This window comes from Theropithecus gelada, chromosome 15, assembly GCF_003255815.1.
Source record: "Theropithecus gelada isolate Dixy chromosome 15, Tgel_1.0, whole genome shotgun sequence".
Classification (NCBI taxonomy): Eukaryota; Metazoa; Chordata; class Mammalia; order Primates; family Cercopithecidae; genus Theropithecus; species Theropithecus gelada.
In genome coordinates this window covers 21679078-21698094 of record NC_037683.1, presented here as the reverse complement: position 1 = coordinate 21698094, position 19017 = coordinate 21679078, and the positions used below count along the sequence as shown (strand labels likewise).

Genomic DNA, 19017 nt, shown 5'->3' with positions numbered 1-19017 from the left:
AATAGAGAGCCCAGAAATAAATCCAATCATAACTGGTGAACTAATTTTCAACAAGTGCACCAAGAGGATACTATGGGAAAAGGATAGTCTCTTCAATAAATGGTGCTGGGAAAACCAGATTTCCACATGCAGAATAATGAAATTGAACCCTTGTCTTACACCATACACAAAAATCAATTCAGAATGGATAAAAGGTCTCATTGGAAGACCTGAAACCCAAAAAACTCCTAGAAGAGAACATAGGTAGAAAGTTCCTCTTTTGATATCATACCAAAAGCTCAGGCTACAAAAACAAATATAAATGAGTCTATAGTAAACTAAAAAGCTTCTTCACAGCAAAGGAAATATTTAACAAACTGAAAAGGCAACCTACAGACTGGGAAAATGTATTTGCAAACCACATACTTGATAAGAGATTAATAATCAAAATTTATAAAGAACTCTTACAACTCAATAGCAGAAAAACAAATAACCCAATTTAAAAAATGAAGAAAGGACCTGAACAGACATTTCTCCAATGAAGACATAAAAATGGCTAACAGGAATATGAAAAGGTACTCAACAGCACTAATAATCAGAGAAGTGTAAATTAAAACCACTATATGATATCGCCTTGCTCCCATAAGGATGGCTATTATAAAAAAGACAAGAGATAGCAAATGTTGGTGAGGGTGTGAAGAAAAGGAAACCTTTGTATACTGTTGGTGGGAATGTAGATTGGTACAGCCATTATGAAAATAATATAGAGGTTCCTAAAGAAATTAAAAATAGAACTACCATACAACATAGAAATCCCTCTTCTGGGTATATTCCCAAAGGAGATGAAATCAGCACAGATAAAGATATCTGCACTCCCATATTAACTGCAATATTATTCACAATAGCCAAGATAAGGGAAGAACCTAAATAACTATCAACAAATAAATGTATAAAGAAAATGTGATATGCAGTTGTTTCTCCGTATCTACTGGGAATTGGCTCCTCAACCCCCCCCAAAATACCAAAATCTGATGATGTCCAAGACTCTTTTATGGGATAGTATTTGCATAACCTAAACACATAACCTACCCATGTCTTCCTGTATACTTTAAAACATTTATAGATTACCTATATTACCTAATGCAATGTAAATACCATGACATGGTTATAATGCTATATTTTTAAAATTTGTATTATTTTTATTATTGCATTGTTATTTTATCAAAAATTTTTTATCCATAGTTGGTTGCGTTCATGGATGTGGAATCCACAGGTATGGAAGGCTGACTATATGTATACGATATAATATTATTCAGCTTCAAAAGAATAATATCCTACTGTTTGTTACAACATAGATAGATCTACACAACGTTATTCTAAGTGAAATAATCCAGACACAGAAATAAAAATATTGCATGATTTCACTTAAATGCAGAAGGAAAAGAAAAAAAGAGCTCAAATACACAAAGGTAGAGAAATAGATAATGGAAATAGTGGTTACTGTGCTTGTAGGGGGAGAGGAAATGGAGAAATATAGGTCAAAGGATACAAAATAGCAAATAAGTAGGATGAACACATTTACAGAATTAATACAGCATTGGGGATTGTTGTTAAATAGATTTTAGCTGCTCTTCTAACAAAAACTAGGTGAGATGATAGCTATGCTATCCTGCTTCACTATAGTAACGATTTTGCTGTCCATATGTATCTCATAACAGCATATTGTAAACCTCAAATAAACACAATAAAATTTGTTTTCAAAAAATAAAGTGCTTGCAAAAAAATTAATGTTTTACACTGGAAAAAATGAACAAATGAAAAACCTACTCTATGTATCAGGTAGCCACAAATCCTTTGCTATTCCTCCCATAAAGACAGCAGGGTTATGTACTCTCCCCTTGAATCTGGGAAGATCCTACCATGGCTTTGACCAATGTAATAAGTGATTCACACAGTTTATAGGTATAGGCCTGAAGAGACTGGCAGCTTTCACCTCCTATCTCTTGGAAAACTCCCTTTTGTACCTCTGAGATCCATTTTAAGCAATCTGGCCACTCTGCTGTAGGACTACACAGAGAGATCTTGGAAAGGAAGAACTGCCCAGCTGAGGCCGGCCTTCTGGCCGTCTCTGCTTCAGACATGTGAGGGAAGCCCTCTGGGGACTTCCAGGCCAGCTTCACTACCAGCTAAACACCAACAAGTGATTGCAATCAACTCCACATAGAACATAATTGCCCAGCAACTTCCAGCATGAATTCCTGACCCACAGATCGGGAGCATAATATAATAATTGGTATTTTAAGCCCCTAAATTTGGGTCAATTTGTTATACAGAAATATATATTCATAACACTGTATTTTATGAGCTCCAAAGAGAACTCAGGTTATCTCTTTTTCATTCTATTATTCCCAAACTATGCTACTGTACTAGGGAATGTTCTAAAAATGCCTTCCTCCTCCCCAAGGTTCCAGGCTCTAGTCCCCAGGACCTGTGACTGTGATAAGATAGCACTCTGGTGACTGTGTTCTTTTACATAACAGAGTTGACCTACAGAGGAAGATTATCTTAGTGGACCTAATCCAATCAGATGTGTCCCTTTAGAAGCAGAGAGTTTTCTCTCGCTTTGGCAGAACTCAGAAAAGTCTGAAGTGTGAGAAGGACTCCATGCACCTTTATTCTTTTGAAGATGAAGAGGACCTTGTGCAAGGCCTGGAGAAGGGCCTCTAGGCAAAATAACCTCAGTCCTACAACCACAAGGAACTAAATTCTGCCAACACCTTGAAGGAGCTTGGACTTGGATTCTTCCCCAGAGCCCACTGGTAAGTCTGTGTGACACCTTGATTTCAGCCTGTGAAGCATAAAGTGAAGACCCAGCTACACCATACCTAAACTCCTGACCCCTGGAAACTATGACATAATAAATGTACATGAAGTCTCTTAATTTATGGTAATTTGCTACAAAATAAAAATTAACATAGTAATTCAGGACAAAACACTCTGTTTCATTTTACTCCTTAATAAAATGATAAGAATAGATTGGACAATCTTTTAAGTTTCTTTCAGGTACAAAATTTTATGATTTCATAATATTAGGTCATTTAGCCTTCCTGAGCCTCAGGTTTCTAAAGTAAAACATGGTTGCAAAACCAATTCTGGGCCAGTTTTATCTTCTAGGTAGTCTATCTTCTAGATCTCAAGCTCTTTGTGAGCAGGGGCACTCATTGTCTTGCTCACCCCTCTTCCCCTTGTATCCTGCCTGGCACTTAGTGAGTATTCACTAAATATTTGTTAAATGAATAAATGAATGAATGAATAAAGGAAGATTCAGTATAAATATTAATGTAAATATTATTTGACAAGAAAAGAGGCCTATGCCTATGTAGGATGGCAACAGAATAACGAGTATTACTTTATAATCTTGGGCAAGTCATTCATTTCTGTGAGTCTTAGTTTTCTCCTCTGTAAACGGGGAGATCCACTGATCCTCACTTTAGCTCACCCACTGGTTATTCCGATCACATAACATCATCAGTGTGAAAGCCCTTTGCAGACTTTAAAGTAACCTATACATAAGGTATTTGTCTTGGTGATAGTTTACTTTTTAAGGTTAGGAATGTCCCTAAGCCACATGGGGTAAATTTATTTCCTAGTTATACCAGAAATGGAGCACCTTCCTGCTGTTACTTCTGCAGCTGCTGGTTAGCAGCCTTGCCACCTCTCAGCAGAGGTGGTACCTACAGGGAGACAAAGCTATTAGCATCTGCTTAAGCAGAAGGTGTTAGAAACTCAACTCAAAGAAGACTTACTGAAAGATGATGATCTCTGCTGACAACAAGGGAATATGACAACCTGTGGTATCACACCAAATAATCTGGGTCATTGCTTCTTAATCTGGTGTAAACCACTTTTTTCCCAAAGCTGTGTTTTGAGGAGCCCAATCACTTGAAAAACCTCAAAAAGAAAGATTCTATGGCCAAATAAATTTGAAAAACATGCCAACTTGACCTCTTCTTTATTTAGCATTTTTAAAAATTCAACATTTTCTAAACTTATTCAAACACAGATACCACTTCCATATTTTCCTCCTTTTCAAAGTCCTGTAAGGTTCACTTAGGGGAACTCATTTTTGCTTAGTTTCTACCAAGTACATAGAAAGAGGTGAGACCATATTTAAGGCGGTGAAGAGATACTTAATCCAAGTCTGGTATAGCGCTTAAACCAGTGGCATCAGTATCACCCAGGACTTAGGACCCACCTCAGTTCTACTGAATCAAAAACCCTGGATACAAGGCCCAGGAATGTATGTTCAGAAAGTACTCTGGGTGACTGTGATGCCAATTCCAGTTTGGGAAGCAGTGTTTTGATCCACAGATCATGTCAGCACAGAGAAGAAATACTGAATCCTCTTACACCCAAAAGAGAGATCCCATTGATTCTCTGGTTCATCTTTCTAATAGCTATCAGAGAACATTTACTAAACCACAGCATCCCTTCTATTATTTTTCCTGCTGGCTTCACATCTCCTTAATGATAAGATACAAACTCTACCACTAGGTATTCAATCCCTCCATAATTTCCCAACATAAAGGTCTAACCTTATTCAATAACAATAAGGACAATTTCCCTAAGTGCTAATATTTGTTGACCACTTACTACATGGTAGGAATAGTGAATATGTATCTTGGGTGATCCTCTCAATAACCCTGTGGAGGAGATATCATCCTCATTTTACAGATGAGGACACTCAGGGCCAGAGGACACTGAGCACATTGCTTGCCAAGATTTAACCTCAGTCCTCTGGTTCCAAAGCCCAGGTACTTAATCCTGACTTATATCCTGTTTCTGGTTTCTGATTTGACATTTCTGGATAAAATTAATCCCACACTCTATTCTTCATAGGTACGTATTGTTTTCTTTAATGGAAAATCATTCTTTTCACTGCAAGTACAAAGCATAATCATCCCTCAGCTCTCGTGTGAAATGTCCCCTCACTTCAGTGCAGCAAAGGCTGTGTTGTGATGTTCTAGGCACTTTACCCATCACTGAGGAAACACTGGTTCGCAAGGAAAACAAGTTATCTGCCTTCACCGAATTTGCAGTCAAGTAGGGGAAGTCTGGGCTTAAACACAGCATTGCAAATATGGCCAGTGCTAGAAAAAATGAAACAGAAAATGCAGTAAAGGCATTTAATAGGATGGTGCAACTTGGTCCACTGAGTCAGACCAAATATTCCTAAGAAATCAGGGATGAATCTGAAAATTAAAGGATGAATAAAGTAATTCAGACAGAGGAAAGTATTTTTTTCCAGTCTCCCCAGCAGGAATGCATTTCTCTCACACTCCTCTTCTCTTGCAGCATTTCCCTTGGCTACTCAAACTCTCTGTCTATAATATGGGAAGCAGAGTAGAACCTTTTTGATAGGGCTGTTGTAAGGATTATACACATTAATATATGTAAGGCATCAACAACTGTGTCTGGTACGTAATAAATGTTCCATGTGTGTCAGCTATTATTACCATCATTTTTTTCTTACTGTAATAGGTGATCTTGAGCAAGTTGTTCCACTAAGAGTGGCAAGTTACTAGGAATCAGAGCTTCTCTGTCAAGTGGGACAAGCTCTCCTAATTGATTTCCATGAAGCAACTTTGGGAAAATGGCTCTTCCTCCCATCAGGTAGATGTGGTGTGCAAAGCTGATGGTGCACTGAACACTTTTGTCTGGTCGGTTACACTTCCACATGCTTCTATTTCCACCAAGTAACAAGCACACAACCTGAAAGTCAGTTTCACTTATTCCCAAACCTGTTTATGCCTGTTGTAGTTGCTATTATTATATCTTATAATATAGCTAAAAACTTATAAAATAAGTAAATTAAAACTAAAATAAATCAATGAAATGTGAATTGCTTTTTTCTGTGGAAACTAATTTGAATTCAGTGGGAAATTCTATAAAGATTAGTTATTGACAAAAATGACCATCGATTTAAATAAAGGTGAAATAACAAAAAATCCACAAACATTTAAGCTGTTTTTTAAGAGTCTAAACTGTTGCTCCACTTTGAATAGACCGAAGTTTGAAATGTTATGTAATTATGGTATGGTTTATGCAGGAACACTGGTAGAATGTTAAATAAAATATGCCACCACCCTCAAACAAGATTTTGGCTTTACTTCACAAGGCTGACCAAGAAATTTGCATTTATATGTTTTTAAGTTAAAATAAAATGGTTCACATATGTATAGCATGTATACATTTTAGGATTTCCTAGTTTAACTTCACTTTTTCAATTAACCATAACCAACAAACTATTGGTCTCCAATTCTGTCCAGTGAAGAGCCTCATGCTTTGCCATTTTACTATGTGCTAACCCTGGCATCTGTGTTCTATTATTGGCTTTCCAAGGCTGGCTACTATTTTTCTCTCCATCATGCTATGTAGAAAATTGAAGTTTGAATGCCTCAATGCTATGCCAAGTACTATCAATAGTAAATGATAGTCACACACTTCGGTTTGTCAGACTAGAGAGTCTGAAGTCCTAAGGTTCTTAAGTTCTTTTGTTTCTCTTGATTACATTTTGTTTGTTAGGCTCATGCTTTATTTTACGCAACAGAAACATCCGCTTCTTGGAAATAGAAAGTGTTGTCATCAGATATCTAGGGTCTACTACTGCTGTGCTCTTGAAAATATTATTATTGTTATTATTTTGAGACAGAGTCTTGCTCTATTGCCCAGACTTGAGTGCAGTAGTGTGATCTTGGCTCACTGCAACCTCCGCCTCCCAGGCTCAAGCAATTCTCATGCCTCAGCCTCCCAAGTAGTTGGGATTACAGGTGTGCACCACCATGCCAGGCTAATTTTTGTATTGTTTAGTAGAGACAGGGCTTCTCCATGTTGGCTAGACTGGTCTTGAACTCCTGGCCTCAAGTGATCTACTAGCATCAGCCTCCAAAACTGCTGGGATTATAGGCATGAGCCACCATGCCCAGCCTTGAATATATTAATATTATATCTGTATATTTCTTTACAAGTTATGAAGAATTTTTACATATATCATATAAATTGACTAGGACATCAACTCCGTGGGGTAGCTATTCTTATTATCCTAACCATACAGATGGGGAAACAGAGGGCTCAGGTTTGGAGACTTTTGGAGGTCACACATCTAATAAATGACAGAGCCGGGACTGTCAGTCTAATAAACTGAAACTGACTTGAGTTCAATAAAATATAAGAAGCCATATCCCTCTGCTCCACTGCAGGAGTCTATGGAGATGAAATCCAGAGGCAAGTAAGTACAGGGTTCACAGAGAAGAATCAAAATCAGTGTGAATATTGAGGGTCGTCAGAATAGAGATAACGATTATCTTGGTAGCCAGAGTCTTTCTATAGACACCAATTAAACACTGTATGGAGAAGGAAATATGTTAAAAGCTGACATGGGTTCAGAAGCTACGGCCCCAGCATCTGAGCCTGAAGTTGATGCCCCCATGAGATTTTCATCTCAACAATGGATAATTACATTGTGCTTGGCTAAGGCTCGGACTGCTGGGTCAAGGCCACGTGAATTTGAGAAGCAAAAATAAATCAAAGACCAAGCATCATCAGAAAATGCTAATAGTTCTACTGTCTGCCCTCAAGTTAAGCTTCCATGGATCTTATTTGCCTCACAATACTCTAATCTTTAAAAATAACCAGGTGATAGCCAGATGTAAGGAAGAAATATCAAATCACACTGACCTTAAGCACCTACTTGATGCTTAAGATTTTTACTTAATTTTACTTCATTTCATTGAATTGAATAGTATCTGTTTTTCCAAAGTAATAGACATAACAAGAAATAACTTTAGGATTTGGATTCAGGTCAGTTGAAGACGATGACCATTTGCAGTTTCGATTTTACCACAATGGACTGTCAGTCTACTGGCCTGAATTTTAGTTATGATCTGTTCACAAATTCCCTGAGTGACCCTGGAAAACTCACTTACCTCCCTTTGATCTTAGTTTCTTCATTTGTGAATGAGGAAGATAATCTAAATATATTCAACATATGTAGAAAGTACATACACTTTATATATGAACATGGAACTCAATTTGCAGAAAATTATGTCAACATGCCTTTGTGGCACATTCAGAGAAGCAAATAATCTATGTGTCCATTCATTGAACAAAGGTTTTTGAATGGCTACTGTGTGACAGGTCGTGTGGTAGGAAGCTATAAGAACAAAGTTACAAAGCATATAGAAAAAGATGTATGAGTGAGCTGATAGTCTCACGGGAGAGATAGGCATTAATAAATAGATTTAAAAAGGGAAAATGGGAGTCAGGTGCAGTGGCTCAGGTCTGTAATCCTAGCACTTTGAGAGGCCAAGGAGGGATTATCGCTTGAGTCCAGAAGTTTGAGACCAGCATGGGCAACATAAACTGAGGCTCCAGCTATATGAAAAATTAGACAAGCTAGCCAGGTATGGTGGTGCACACCTGTAGTTCCAGATTCTTGGGAGGCTGAGGCTGAAGGATCACTTAAGCTCAGGAGTTTGAAACTACAGTGAGCTATGATCATACCACTGCACTTCAGCCTGGGTGACAAGGCAAGACTCTGTCTCAAAAACAAAACCAAAAAAAAAAAGAAAAAAGAAAAAAGATATACTGGTAAATTGGACGGTAAACTAGAACTTGGGTTCAATTAGAAAATTAGAATGATAAGGAAGCATATAAAATAAGTCCTGAAACAGCCTTTCAATGCAGGGACCATGTTCTTGAGGAAGGAATCTTTGAGCCTGAGATCTGAAGGGCAGGTAGAAGCTACCATAGTGAAGAACAAAAGAAAAAAAAGGAAGCACATTCAAGCAGAAGGAACAGCCCACGTGAAGCGTTTGAAATGAAGGGCTATGGGGAGGGGGTCAAATTAGGCATTTAGTTAACTCAAATAAAATTAGCAGAACTGTCCTGTCACTGAGAGAGTCAAGAAATGGTGTGGAACCCAGCCAAGGGGTAGGTGGGAACCAGTTCATGGCCGATCTATCGGCCACCTCAGGATTTCGTTCTTTCTCCTAAAAGCAGTAAGTAGTAACCAAAAAGTTTTAAACAGGGATGTGACAAGATTGAATTTGCTTCTTAAGTAATAATTCTGACTGCCATGGAACATAGATTGGAAAGTGACTAGAGTAGACTCTGGGAGACTTAGTTAAAAGGCCATTGTAATTTCAGGCAAAAGAAGATTTTAGTTTGAACTATAAGCTACTCATTAAAATTGACTAATTAGCATCATCTGAAAGCAATGCTGCTCAAAGATTCAATTAATGACCTTCTCCCAATATTCTTGAATTGAACTATTACTCTCATTCTCTATAAATGTTATGTCTCTTAGAGTTGGGAAGGACCTCAGAGATAATTGAGTCTTGTTTTTGCTTTAGCAAAAAGAAAGAAAGAAAAATCACCTTATGTTCGTGAATGAATTTTAATTCAGAATTTCCATAAAGAAAACTGCTAAAGAACTGCTCTAGTTTAAGGTGAGGTACAATTGTTCACTACTCAACCTTCATTCCACCTCTGCAAGTCACGATTTCTCTACCCAGTGCTCTCCAGAGTATCAGTTATAGGTTTAGTCCAGCCCACACAGGGCAGAACAGGACTTGAACTCAGGTCATAGGTTTAGTCCAGCCCACACAGGGCAGAACAGGACTTGAACTCAGGTCTCTGGCTTCACAAAACAATGCATTTTCACACACCTAGAGGCTAGATAATGATGGTTGGAGGACCAAGGCACAGTTGCTTGTATCTTTTAATGCCTTCCAGTGGCTGACACAAGATTGGAAGATAAGGTGGTTAGTAAACATTCATGTAATTGCACAGGAACCGGCTAAATTCAGTATTGCCCAAGATGACTTTGTGCTTCTTTTCTTCCTCCCTCCCTTCCTTTCTACCTTATTTCCCCTCTCTCTTCTTTTTTTTTTTTCTTCCTTTTCTCTCCTGCATCCCTCCCTTCCTTCCTTCCTTCATCTCCCTTTTGCCATGACAGGCAATTTCCACCACTATGCAAAGCAGTTTTTAGTCTTGGCAGGTCATTTAAACACCTTGGATCATCTTGCCTCGGGGGTTGGTAGAATAGCAGAGGAGTAACAAGAAGGGATTCTGGTGGGCTTGAATCCTGTCTTCTACCTGCTATTTAATAATCAGCAAGTCATTTAACATTTCTATGCCTTAATTTCTCTATTCATAAAGTGAGATAAATTAGTGCTACCTCATAGGGTTGTTACAGTGATTAAATAAGATGAAAGCCGTAAGACAGTGGCTGGTGCATGGTAAATGCTTTAGAAGTGTTAACTATTAAATGTTGCCATGAACCTGAACTCAGTCCCATTCCCATTCCCTTCCTGACGTGTTTGGCTTCAACTTCACCCCAATTGCATAGCTACAGCATTCAGAGTTCACAAATTTATACACTACCCCTGGTGAGCTCCATAGTGACCCTCTGAGGTTGGCAATCAGAAAAAATTATACCCATTTTTTAGGTGATAAAGCCAACGCTTAAAAAGTCTCAGTGTCCAGTAATAGCTGAGACCAAACCTAAAGCCCACCTTTCCCTTTTTAACTGCACAGTATAAGGATCTCCTGGTGGCAAGACAAGCCACAGGAATCTTACTATGGATCCCTGCCTTTCCTTGATATGTCCAGCTGCAGTCTGACTCTAGGGCCAACTCTCCTGCAGGCTAACAGAAATCTATCACAGTATCCCCAGATCCTCAAACAGAACCTAATACATAATGATTACCCAATAAATATCTGGTCGACCTACTCTGGTCCCCATCAACAGGTGTGGTCTGGAATTCTCTTGCTGCTGTCCTCTCAACAAGCACTGGGACTTGGGGTGGGATGAATCTTACTTATGTTCATGCTTCCAAAGCCTGGCATACAGTAAGCTTTCAGGAAATGTATGCTGAGTTGGACTGCACTGAACCCGGCCTCTTCTGGTTACCTACAGGGAATATGTCTTTCTGGGTTTCTGCTTGGGCTTGAGAGTTAATTCAGGGCTCCATGTTCAGAGCCATTTCCTGCATCTCAGCACACTAGAGTCTGTATATTTCAATGCTGGTCTACTACCCTCAACCTTGATGAGCAAACCCTGCCTTTGGCTTTACCACACGCAAAACCAGGGCACCCCAAACCAAATACAGTCACCTATCTGCCACTGCACACTGCTTAGACAACATGGGCTCTTGCTGCTCTGCACAGTGATCTTGACCATCAAGTCCAACAGTAAAGTCAGCAAAATAAATCTCATCTGCCCCTTACCTGCCCATGTGACCTTGGATAAATTAATCACATCTGCCTTATCAGTTCCCCAACCCATAAATGATCCAAAAGCATCTACTTCACAGAGATGGCATGAGTATTAGATAAAAAATATATGTCACCAAAGCTCAGTTTCATTGGGTAACTAATTACTGAGTGCTAAGAAATGTATATGCCAAATACCAGTGCTTGGGGGAAAAAAAATAAGAACAATACCTAACATGTATTGAGTGCTATCCATGTGTTACTCAGGGTCCTAAGCAATTTATGTAGGTTAAAGCATTTAATCCTGAAAACAACCTTATGATGTAGGCACTATAATTAGCTCCATTTCACAGACAAGAAAATTGAGGCTCCAAGGTTTCAGTAACTTCCTCCAGACTTACAATGTAACCAGGTGACAAAGTTGGAATTTCAACCAAGGCAGTCTAACTCCAGAATCTTCACACATAGCCAACTCTATTGCTTGTTATAATAGCTGCTCAGTAAGTAGCTGCTCAGTAAGTAGCTGCTATTGCTTCATTATTGCTGTTATTATTATTAATCTTATGTTCCCTATATCTGATACTCACCTCTAGCTCCAATTCTACTCAATTTCTATTGTACCTCATCTCCAAAATATATGTCCCCTGGCCCCATAATGAACAGCACCTCCCAATACTCACACCCTTGAAGTTAGGTTAGGCTTTGGCCAACAGAATGTGGTGGAAATAATGCTCTCTGACTTCCAAGGCTAAGTTTTGAATAAGTCTTACAGCTTCCATTTGGTCTCAGAACACTCCCTCTCTGAGCCCAGCTGCCATGCTGCAAGAAGTCCAGTCCCCATGGAGAGGTCCTGTGTGGGTACTCCAGCGACAGCCCCAGCTGAGCCCCCAGCTGACAGTCAGCATTAACTGGCTCTGAGAGTGTGTCATTGCGGAGATGCCGCCCAGTCAAGCCCCCAGATGACAAGAGCCCCAGCCAACTAGAGATACCCTCAGCTGTACCAAGTCAACATACAGATGCATAATAGATAATAACATAGTGTTGTTTTGAGCCACTAAATTTTGGGGTGAATTGTTTTACACTAATAGATAGCCAAAATGTCCCTTTTGTCTTCCAGCCAATATTAAGTTTCTAGCAAGTACTGAAGCCAAGTTTTAATTAGCTATAATTGACCTCTCACTAAATCTAAATCTTAACGTTTCTTTGAAGTAACAATAAATTAACATTTATTGACCTTGTGTACATTATTAACCTTTCTGTGCCTCAGTTCCTTATCTGTAAAATAGGAATGGTAACAGGATCACTTCATAAGACTAGAGTGAGGAGGAAATTAGTTAATCTCATATAAGATGCTAAAGAACAGTGCCTGACTTTTAGAATACATATACTAAGTGACAGCTCCTTCCCTTCTGTCTCTTACTCTCTCCCTTCCTCCCTTCCTTTTAACTGATTCAGGCACTTTACCAAGGCTATTTAAATTTTAAAATCTTAATCATCATACTTAACCTGAAGGCAAGTGTTATTATCCCCTTTCACAAATTAGGTGCAGGGCCTTACATAAAATTCTGTGCCTGGTAAGCGATGAAGCCAGGATTCGGACCAGTCCATGTGTGGCTAAGGCCCTGTGCTTGTTCCTTCTTTCCCTTTCCCACCTCACCTTAACAATGCCACCTGTTTGTGAGATAAGTAAACATCTCTGTGGCACCTGCTGCAGTAATGGCACCTGCTCAGCACACTCATCTTCCACAGACTTCAGCAAGCAGACACATTGAAACCGTGCAATCAGTTCATTTGCAAATACTAGCTTGCTCAGCTAGAGGTGGCCCAAGGTTCCCAGTGTTAGCACCTCTACCTGACACTGCTCGGTGCCAGAGAGGTGCCCTGCAGTGTGAGAAATGCTCATTAAAGCCTCAGATTCAGATGTCAGGAAGCAGCCCACAGCCAGGCCAAGGAAGTTCATCTCTCCTGGGAAGGCTTCAGAGGAATAGGCCACAGAGCCTAGAGTCTGTGTGCTCCCACCCCTCGGTACCAAGCATTCAAAACTCCTCAAATTAATATAATTGAGTTACCCGTCAATGGTGGAACGCCAGACGTCCTCTCCAGGTGAGAAGAATATTATGATTAGGGCACATTTTCTCCTCCTTAGGAAGAGAGAGGGCAACACTGTGAGCTCTTTCTTTGAAGAACCCAGTGATGATAGAACATTTTTAGCTATCTATACCTGACAACTTGCAAAAGGAGAGCAGAGACTTATTCAAAGATGCAGACACCTGCAGTGAGCATGATGAAGTGACTTGCCCAAGGACACACAGCTTACTAATGGTGGAACATAAATCCAGACTCCTTGACTTTTCCCAGTGTTACTCCTATTACCAGCTTTGTCCCTCCTTCTTCCCTTGTAATGCCTATCCAGCTACGCTCCTTCTAAAATCCTCTCGAGTCTTCCCTGAACTTAGCATATATGATGATGCTTGGTGCTCTGGAGATTTCACTCACCTTTAATAAATATGCCTGCCCAACGTCTTTGGACCTTTGGATCTTATTCTCATAATGGTGAAACGTTGCCCTCCTCAACCAGATTTGCATCGAGCTTCATTGCTCCTTGGGATGCACAGCTTCTTCACTTAAGATCTGATCAAAAGCTACCTCCTATAATATTCTGGGCTGAATTACATACCCCTCCAAACTTACAGTTAAAGTCCTAGCCCCCAGGACCTCAAACTGTGACTGTGTTTGGAGACAGGGTCTTTAAAGTGGTAATTAAGTTAACATGAGGCCATTTAGGTCAGTTCTAATCCAATATGACAGTATCCTCTTAAGAGAGGTGGCATGGTGGCTCATACCTACATTCCCAGCACTTTGGGAGGCTGAGGTGGGTGGATCACCTGAGGCCAAGAGTTTGAGACCACCCTGGCCCATATGGCAAAACTCCGTCTCTACTAAAAATACAAAAATTAGCTGGGTGTCGGGGTGCATGGCTGTAATCCCAGCTACTCAGAAGGGGAGGCTGAGCAGGAGAATCGCTTGAACCTGGGAGGTGGAGGTTGCAGTGAGCCAAGATCGCTATACTGCACTCCAGCCTGGGTGAAAAAGCGAGACTCCATCTCAAAAAAAAAAAAAAAGAGAGAGAGAGAGAGAGAGAGGATATTAGGACACAGATGCACACATGGAAACACAGGGAGAAAAAGACAACCATCCACAAGCCAGAAAAAGGGGCCTCAGAAGAAACCAAACCTGCTGACACCTTGATCTTGGACTTCTGGCCTCCAGAACCATGAGAAAATAAATTTCTATTGTTTAAGCAGCTGAGTCCATGGTACTTAGTTATGGCAACTGTCATAAACTAATACATATGGGGTCTGATTGACAAAAGAACCCCTCCCCACTCCTGCTCTACAAGACATCTTCCACAGCACTGTTCCCTGTGTGCATTTCTGAATTTCCCACCGTGCTCAATGCGGGTCTCATGGCAGATGTGCGATGGATCTAAAAGGAAGCTTCTTCAGAGACTTGTTCGTGGTAGCAGCCTGAGCATCTGTTGTGCTTGACAAGAAAGCAAGTTTGTGACCTTTTCTAATCCCTGCTTCAGCAGCATTGCAACAAGAAACTAGCAAAAGAAATTCTATTTGATCCACAAAATAATATAATTATCACAAGCTAGATGCAAAGCAGTGGGCTCAAATTTGGAGGGAATGGGGAAAACAGAGATGAGCATGAATGTCTGTACAAGGAGGAGGTTTCATAAGGCGGGAAAGAGACAGAAACATGCTGACCAAGGAAAGGATTTTAGATTAGTAGGAATCTAGAATAAGAAGCCTTCTATATTGGCTAGTACAGTCCAGAAAGACTTCATGGAGGGAACAACAGCATTAGCTCTGACTCAAGAAAAACAAGAGAAGAAAGGGTGCGCCCCATGGGGTAATTAGGTGGATGAACTGCTGTAGAAGACGGCCATTGTTGTTAAATGTCGAGTGCTAGTAGAACAGCCTGGCTAGGAGGATAAGATTTTGATTTATAGATTTATTTAGGTTAGTTCAAAAATCATCGCGGCTTTTGCCGTTACTTAAAATTAACGGTAAAACTTAAAAAATAATGGCAAAAACCACGATGACTTTTGCATCAACCTGAAATAAGTGGCATCTTGTCTCTCTTACATCAGAATTGCTAAGCGTGAGCACCAGTAAGTTTTGAAGTCAGATATTTCTTTGTTGTGAGAACTGCCTGTGCACGAATACCCCTAACCCCTATTATGATAATCAAAATTGTCTCGAGATAGTTTCAAATGTCCCCTGGGGAAAACATCACCCCCAAGTGAGAACCACTGATTTATATTGTAGCTTTGGACAAATTACTTGACCTCTCTCAGTTTCCATTTCCAGATTTGTACAACAGGGTAACAATCATATATATAAATATGTGATTGACACAGAGTGTGCTAGGTGAATGTGAATGGACTTACTCTTTTAAGAGTGGATCTTTTTTCTTAGAACTAAATTGAAGGTAGAACCCCCAAATATGCAACAAATAAGAGCAGAGCTGCTCTGTCTGAAGCAGGGTGGAGGGAGAGCCCCAACCTACCCTTTTTGCTGTCCTGTGATGCCCTTTTAGAAACCCTGGAGGCACCTCTACAGTAGGAACTACAGCTGTAGATCAGAAATGCTCTGGAAGAATAGAGTCTGCAAAACCTGGATTCAAATCCTGGCTCCTTCCTTGTGTGCCCCTAAGAGAGTAATAAACCCTAATTCTGTGGAGGCATGGGCCTTGTCTTGTCAATCTTTGTATTCGCCACCATCTAGCAAAATACCCGGTATATCCAGGACAGGGCTGGGGCTAGGGGGGAAAGCAAGGTAGCCAGGCACTGAAGGTGACATTCTCTCAGGTGAGGACCCTGCACTCAGTGACCCTGCAAGTGAGTATCTCCTGACATTTTGTTCTACAGGTACCTTATTTGTGTCACTCACTCCAGGCTCTGCTCAAAGGACCTCATAAATAAGGTGGTGAATGATTAATTAGTTAATCCAGTTTCTTCACCATTAAGACGGGGATGCTAAAATCGGCTTTGCTCAGAAATTTTAAAATTAAATAGAAAATATATTTTAAACAGGATAATGCCATATAGCTATCAGGGCTAGTGGTAATTCCCCTCTTCAGTCAGGTGAATCAGACAGAACACAGACGCTGAAAATTCACGGTACATTCCGGAAACAATGTGGAATCTGAAACAATGTGGAGCCAGTAGGTGAGGACCCAGAGGCGACCCAGAAAATTGTTAGTCTGGACCATGCAGGGTCCTGCTTGCCACCCTGCAAATGCACCATCTGCATTGCATTTCACTCTGCAGCAGGATAATGTAGCTCACGCCAGGTAGGTGCCTGCAGAGGTGGAGGTGGTGGCAGCACTTACCTCTCTCTAGGCAGCTGGTGGTTGGGATTGTGGCGACAGCGTACACTGAGGCCGAAAAGCTTGCGGGCAGTGCGTTGGATCTTTTGTCTCTGTGCCTCTGTGGCACTCTGCAGGAGCTTGTAGCGGTTCTGCAGGTCCCAGTCATTGCCCCAGTGCTGATGGATGCTCCCGATGGTCAGGAAGTGGTTGCTGGGGAGGCGCTTCATAAATGATTTAAACTCATCTAATGAGAGACAAAGGCCGAGAGACAAGGGCTAAGCATGATAGCACCCATCTAAAGTTGCCTCGAATGCTTAGTCTCACTTTCCAATAAACCAGTCCTGCAAACATAATTTTTTTTTTCTGAGGGCCGCAGAACATTGCATTAGTCTGTCCTGCCCCTACTAGAAAGGGCAAAAGCTACTATGCTATCTTATGAAGGGAATCTGCATACTGCATTCTTGTTTAAGACAGGGCTTCCCAAACTCCTGGCATCGGAATATCAACCTTATAGTACTGTTCGCATATTATTACATTTACTTAACATGTTATTTGAATCAAGTCATTGTTTTTTACTTAAAACTCAAAAACAAGGCTGGGTGCATTGGCTCACACCTGTAATCCAAGGACTTTGGGAGGCCGAGGCGGGTGGATAAGAGGTCAGGAGTTCTAGACCAGCCTGGCCAACATGGCGAAACTGTCTCTACTAAAAATATAAAAATTAGCTGGGCGTGGTGGCTGGTGCCTGTAATCCCAGCTACTCGGGAGGCTAAGGCAGGAGAATCGCTTGAAAGCGGGAGGCAGATGTGCAGTGAGCTGAGATTGCACCACTGCACTCCAGTCTGGGCAACAGAGCGAGACTCCGTCTCAAAAAACAAACAAACAAACAAACAAACAAACAAAAAAATTGAAAACAAAATGTTTATCGAATTCTTCAAAGAAAATTACTATTGCATGCCTTCAGAAGATGGTAGCTGTAAAAATAAATATGATGAAGACAATGTTAATAAATTCTAGTCAGACACTGTTGCCTGCTAAATGATCAAACTTCCATGCCTGCTTTCATGTTGAAACACAGGAAATCAGCAAGTGTTAGAGAGGTGTTAAAGGCATGCTAGCACCAAACTGAAACTTTCTCTTTGATGTAATCTGCAGGTTTGAGAGAGAACTGAAATGGACCAACTTCCACACCCGGCGATCCAGTGTTGTTGGAAGTTGTATATGTGCCCCATCTAGCATCATCTCACATTTCAAAAAAACTCCAGCTGAAGAGATGGTGACAAACTCTTGGGTCTCCCAGGTAAAGGTTTCTGCCTCAGTTTGTGATGCTGAGTTTCAGAGTGTCAACTTAGCACATCCATAGAAATTATCTAGCTCAGCTTTCTTGTTCTACGAATAGGAAAACCGAAGCCCAAAATGAGAAGATGATTTTTTAAAGGTAATGTGGCTGATACATGACAGGATCCAGGCCTGTGTCCTGAGTTTTTGTTTTCCATTCTAATAATCCAATCCGTTGTAATTCTAATCCCTATCACCCCATCCCTGGAAAATTAAAAATATCAAGGGGTTGATCATTTTGTAGGAAAAAAGGCTAATGGTTGCATTTATATAAATATTATAAGTCTTCAGCCTAACACTTTCACTTCATGTTATAAAACCTCCAAGGACATTTTAGGCATACTATGCATTTATGCTTTCATTTTATTTTTAAAAATGCTTACATAGCTCTTGACAGGCACCAGGCACAGTGCTAATCACCTAACATATATAACCACATTTTATAGCAAACCTATGAGGCAGGTATTTTAGCGCCCCCATTTTAAAGAAACTAGGGCACAGAGAAGTTAGCAAACCTGCCCAAGGTCAAATGGCCAGTAGATAGGAGAATTAAGACTTGAGTCTCACTCCAAATCCTGTGTTCTTACTTAGTATATTATATTTCCTCTTGACATATAAAAAAGGCAATCCTGAGGCTCAGTACATTGGGAGAAAATAGTAAATAAAAGGTGATAAAAAAAAAAAATAGAAGTCTCTGACTCCTACAAAAACCTCAGGCACTTCATTATAGACAGCCAGGCAAGAGTTGGAGTCACATCTTGAGTGCTGAACAGCTGTGGGACCCTTATTCTCTCAGCTTCCCCATATGCTAACAGGAATAATAGTATCTAATCAAATGCTGAGAATGACATAGTGGCATAGGACTGCATCTACCTAACTAGTTCCTAAGACACAGAAAATACTCGACTGATGGTAGCATGAGATTGACAGAATGACACAAGACTCTGCACTGATTGATCGACTCAGTGAGCTGGCTGAAGGCAAGAGATAGGCCCTGATGACTCTGTTCTGTTTGGGACAGCTGGACTCTCCTCCCATGGA

The 19017-nt window shown here is 40.4% G+C and overlaps 1 protein-coding gene across 1 annotated transcript in view; it reads right to left on the bottom strand.

The window, feature by feature from the left end:
• The window catches only part of BRINP1 (BMP/retinoic acid inducible neural specific 1), a 200021-nt gene that overhangs the window by 19806 nt on the left and 161198 nt on the right, over nt 1-19017 (bottom strand). The window contains exon 7 of the mRNA XM_025360801.1: nt 16660-16882. Coding sequence (XP_025216586.1) covers nt 16660-16882 — 223 coding nt within the window. The remainder of the gene's footprint in view (nt 1-16659; nt 16883-19017) is intronic.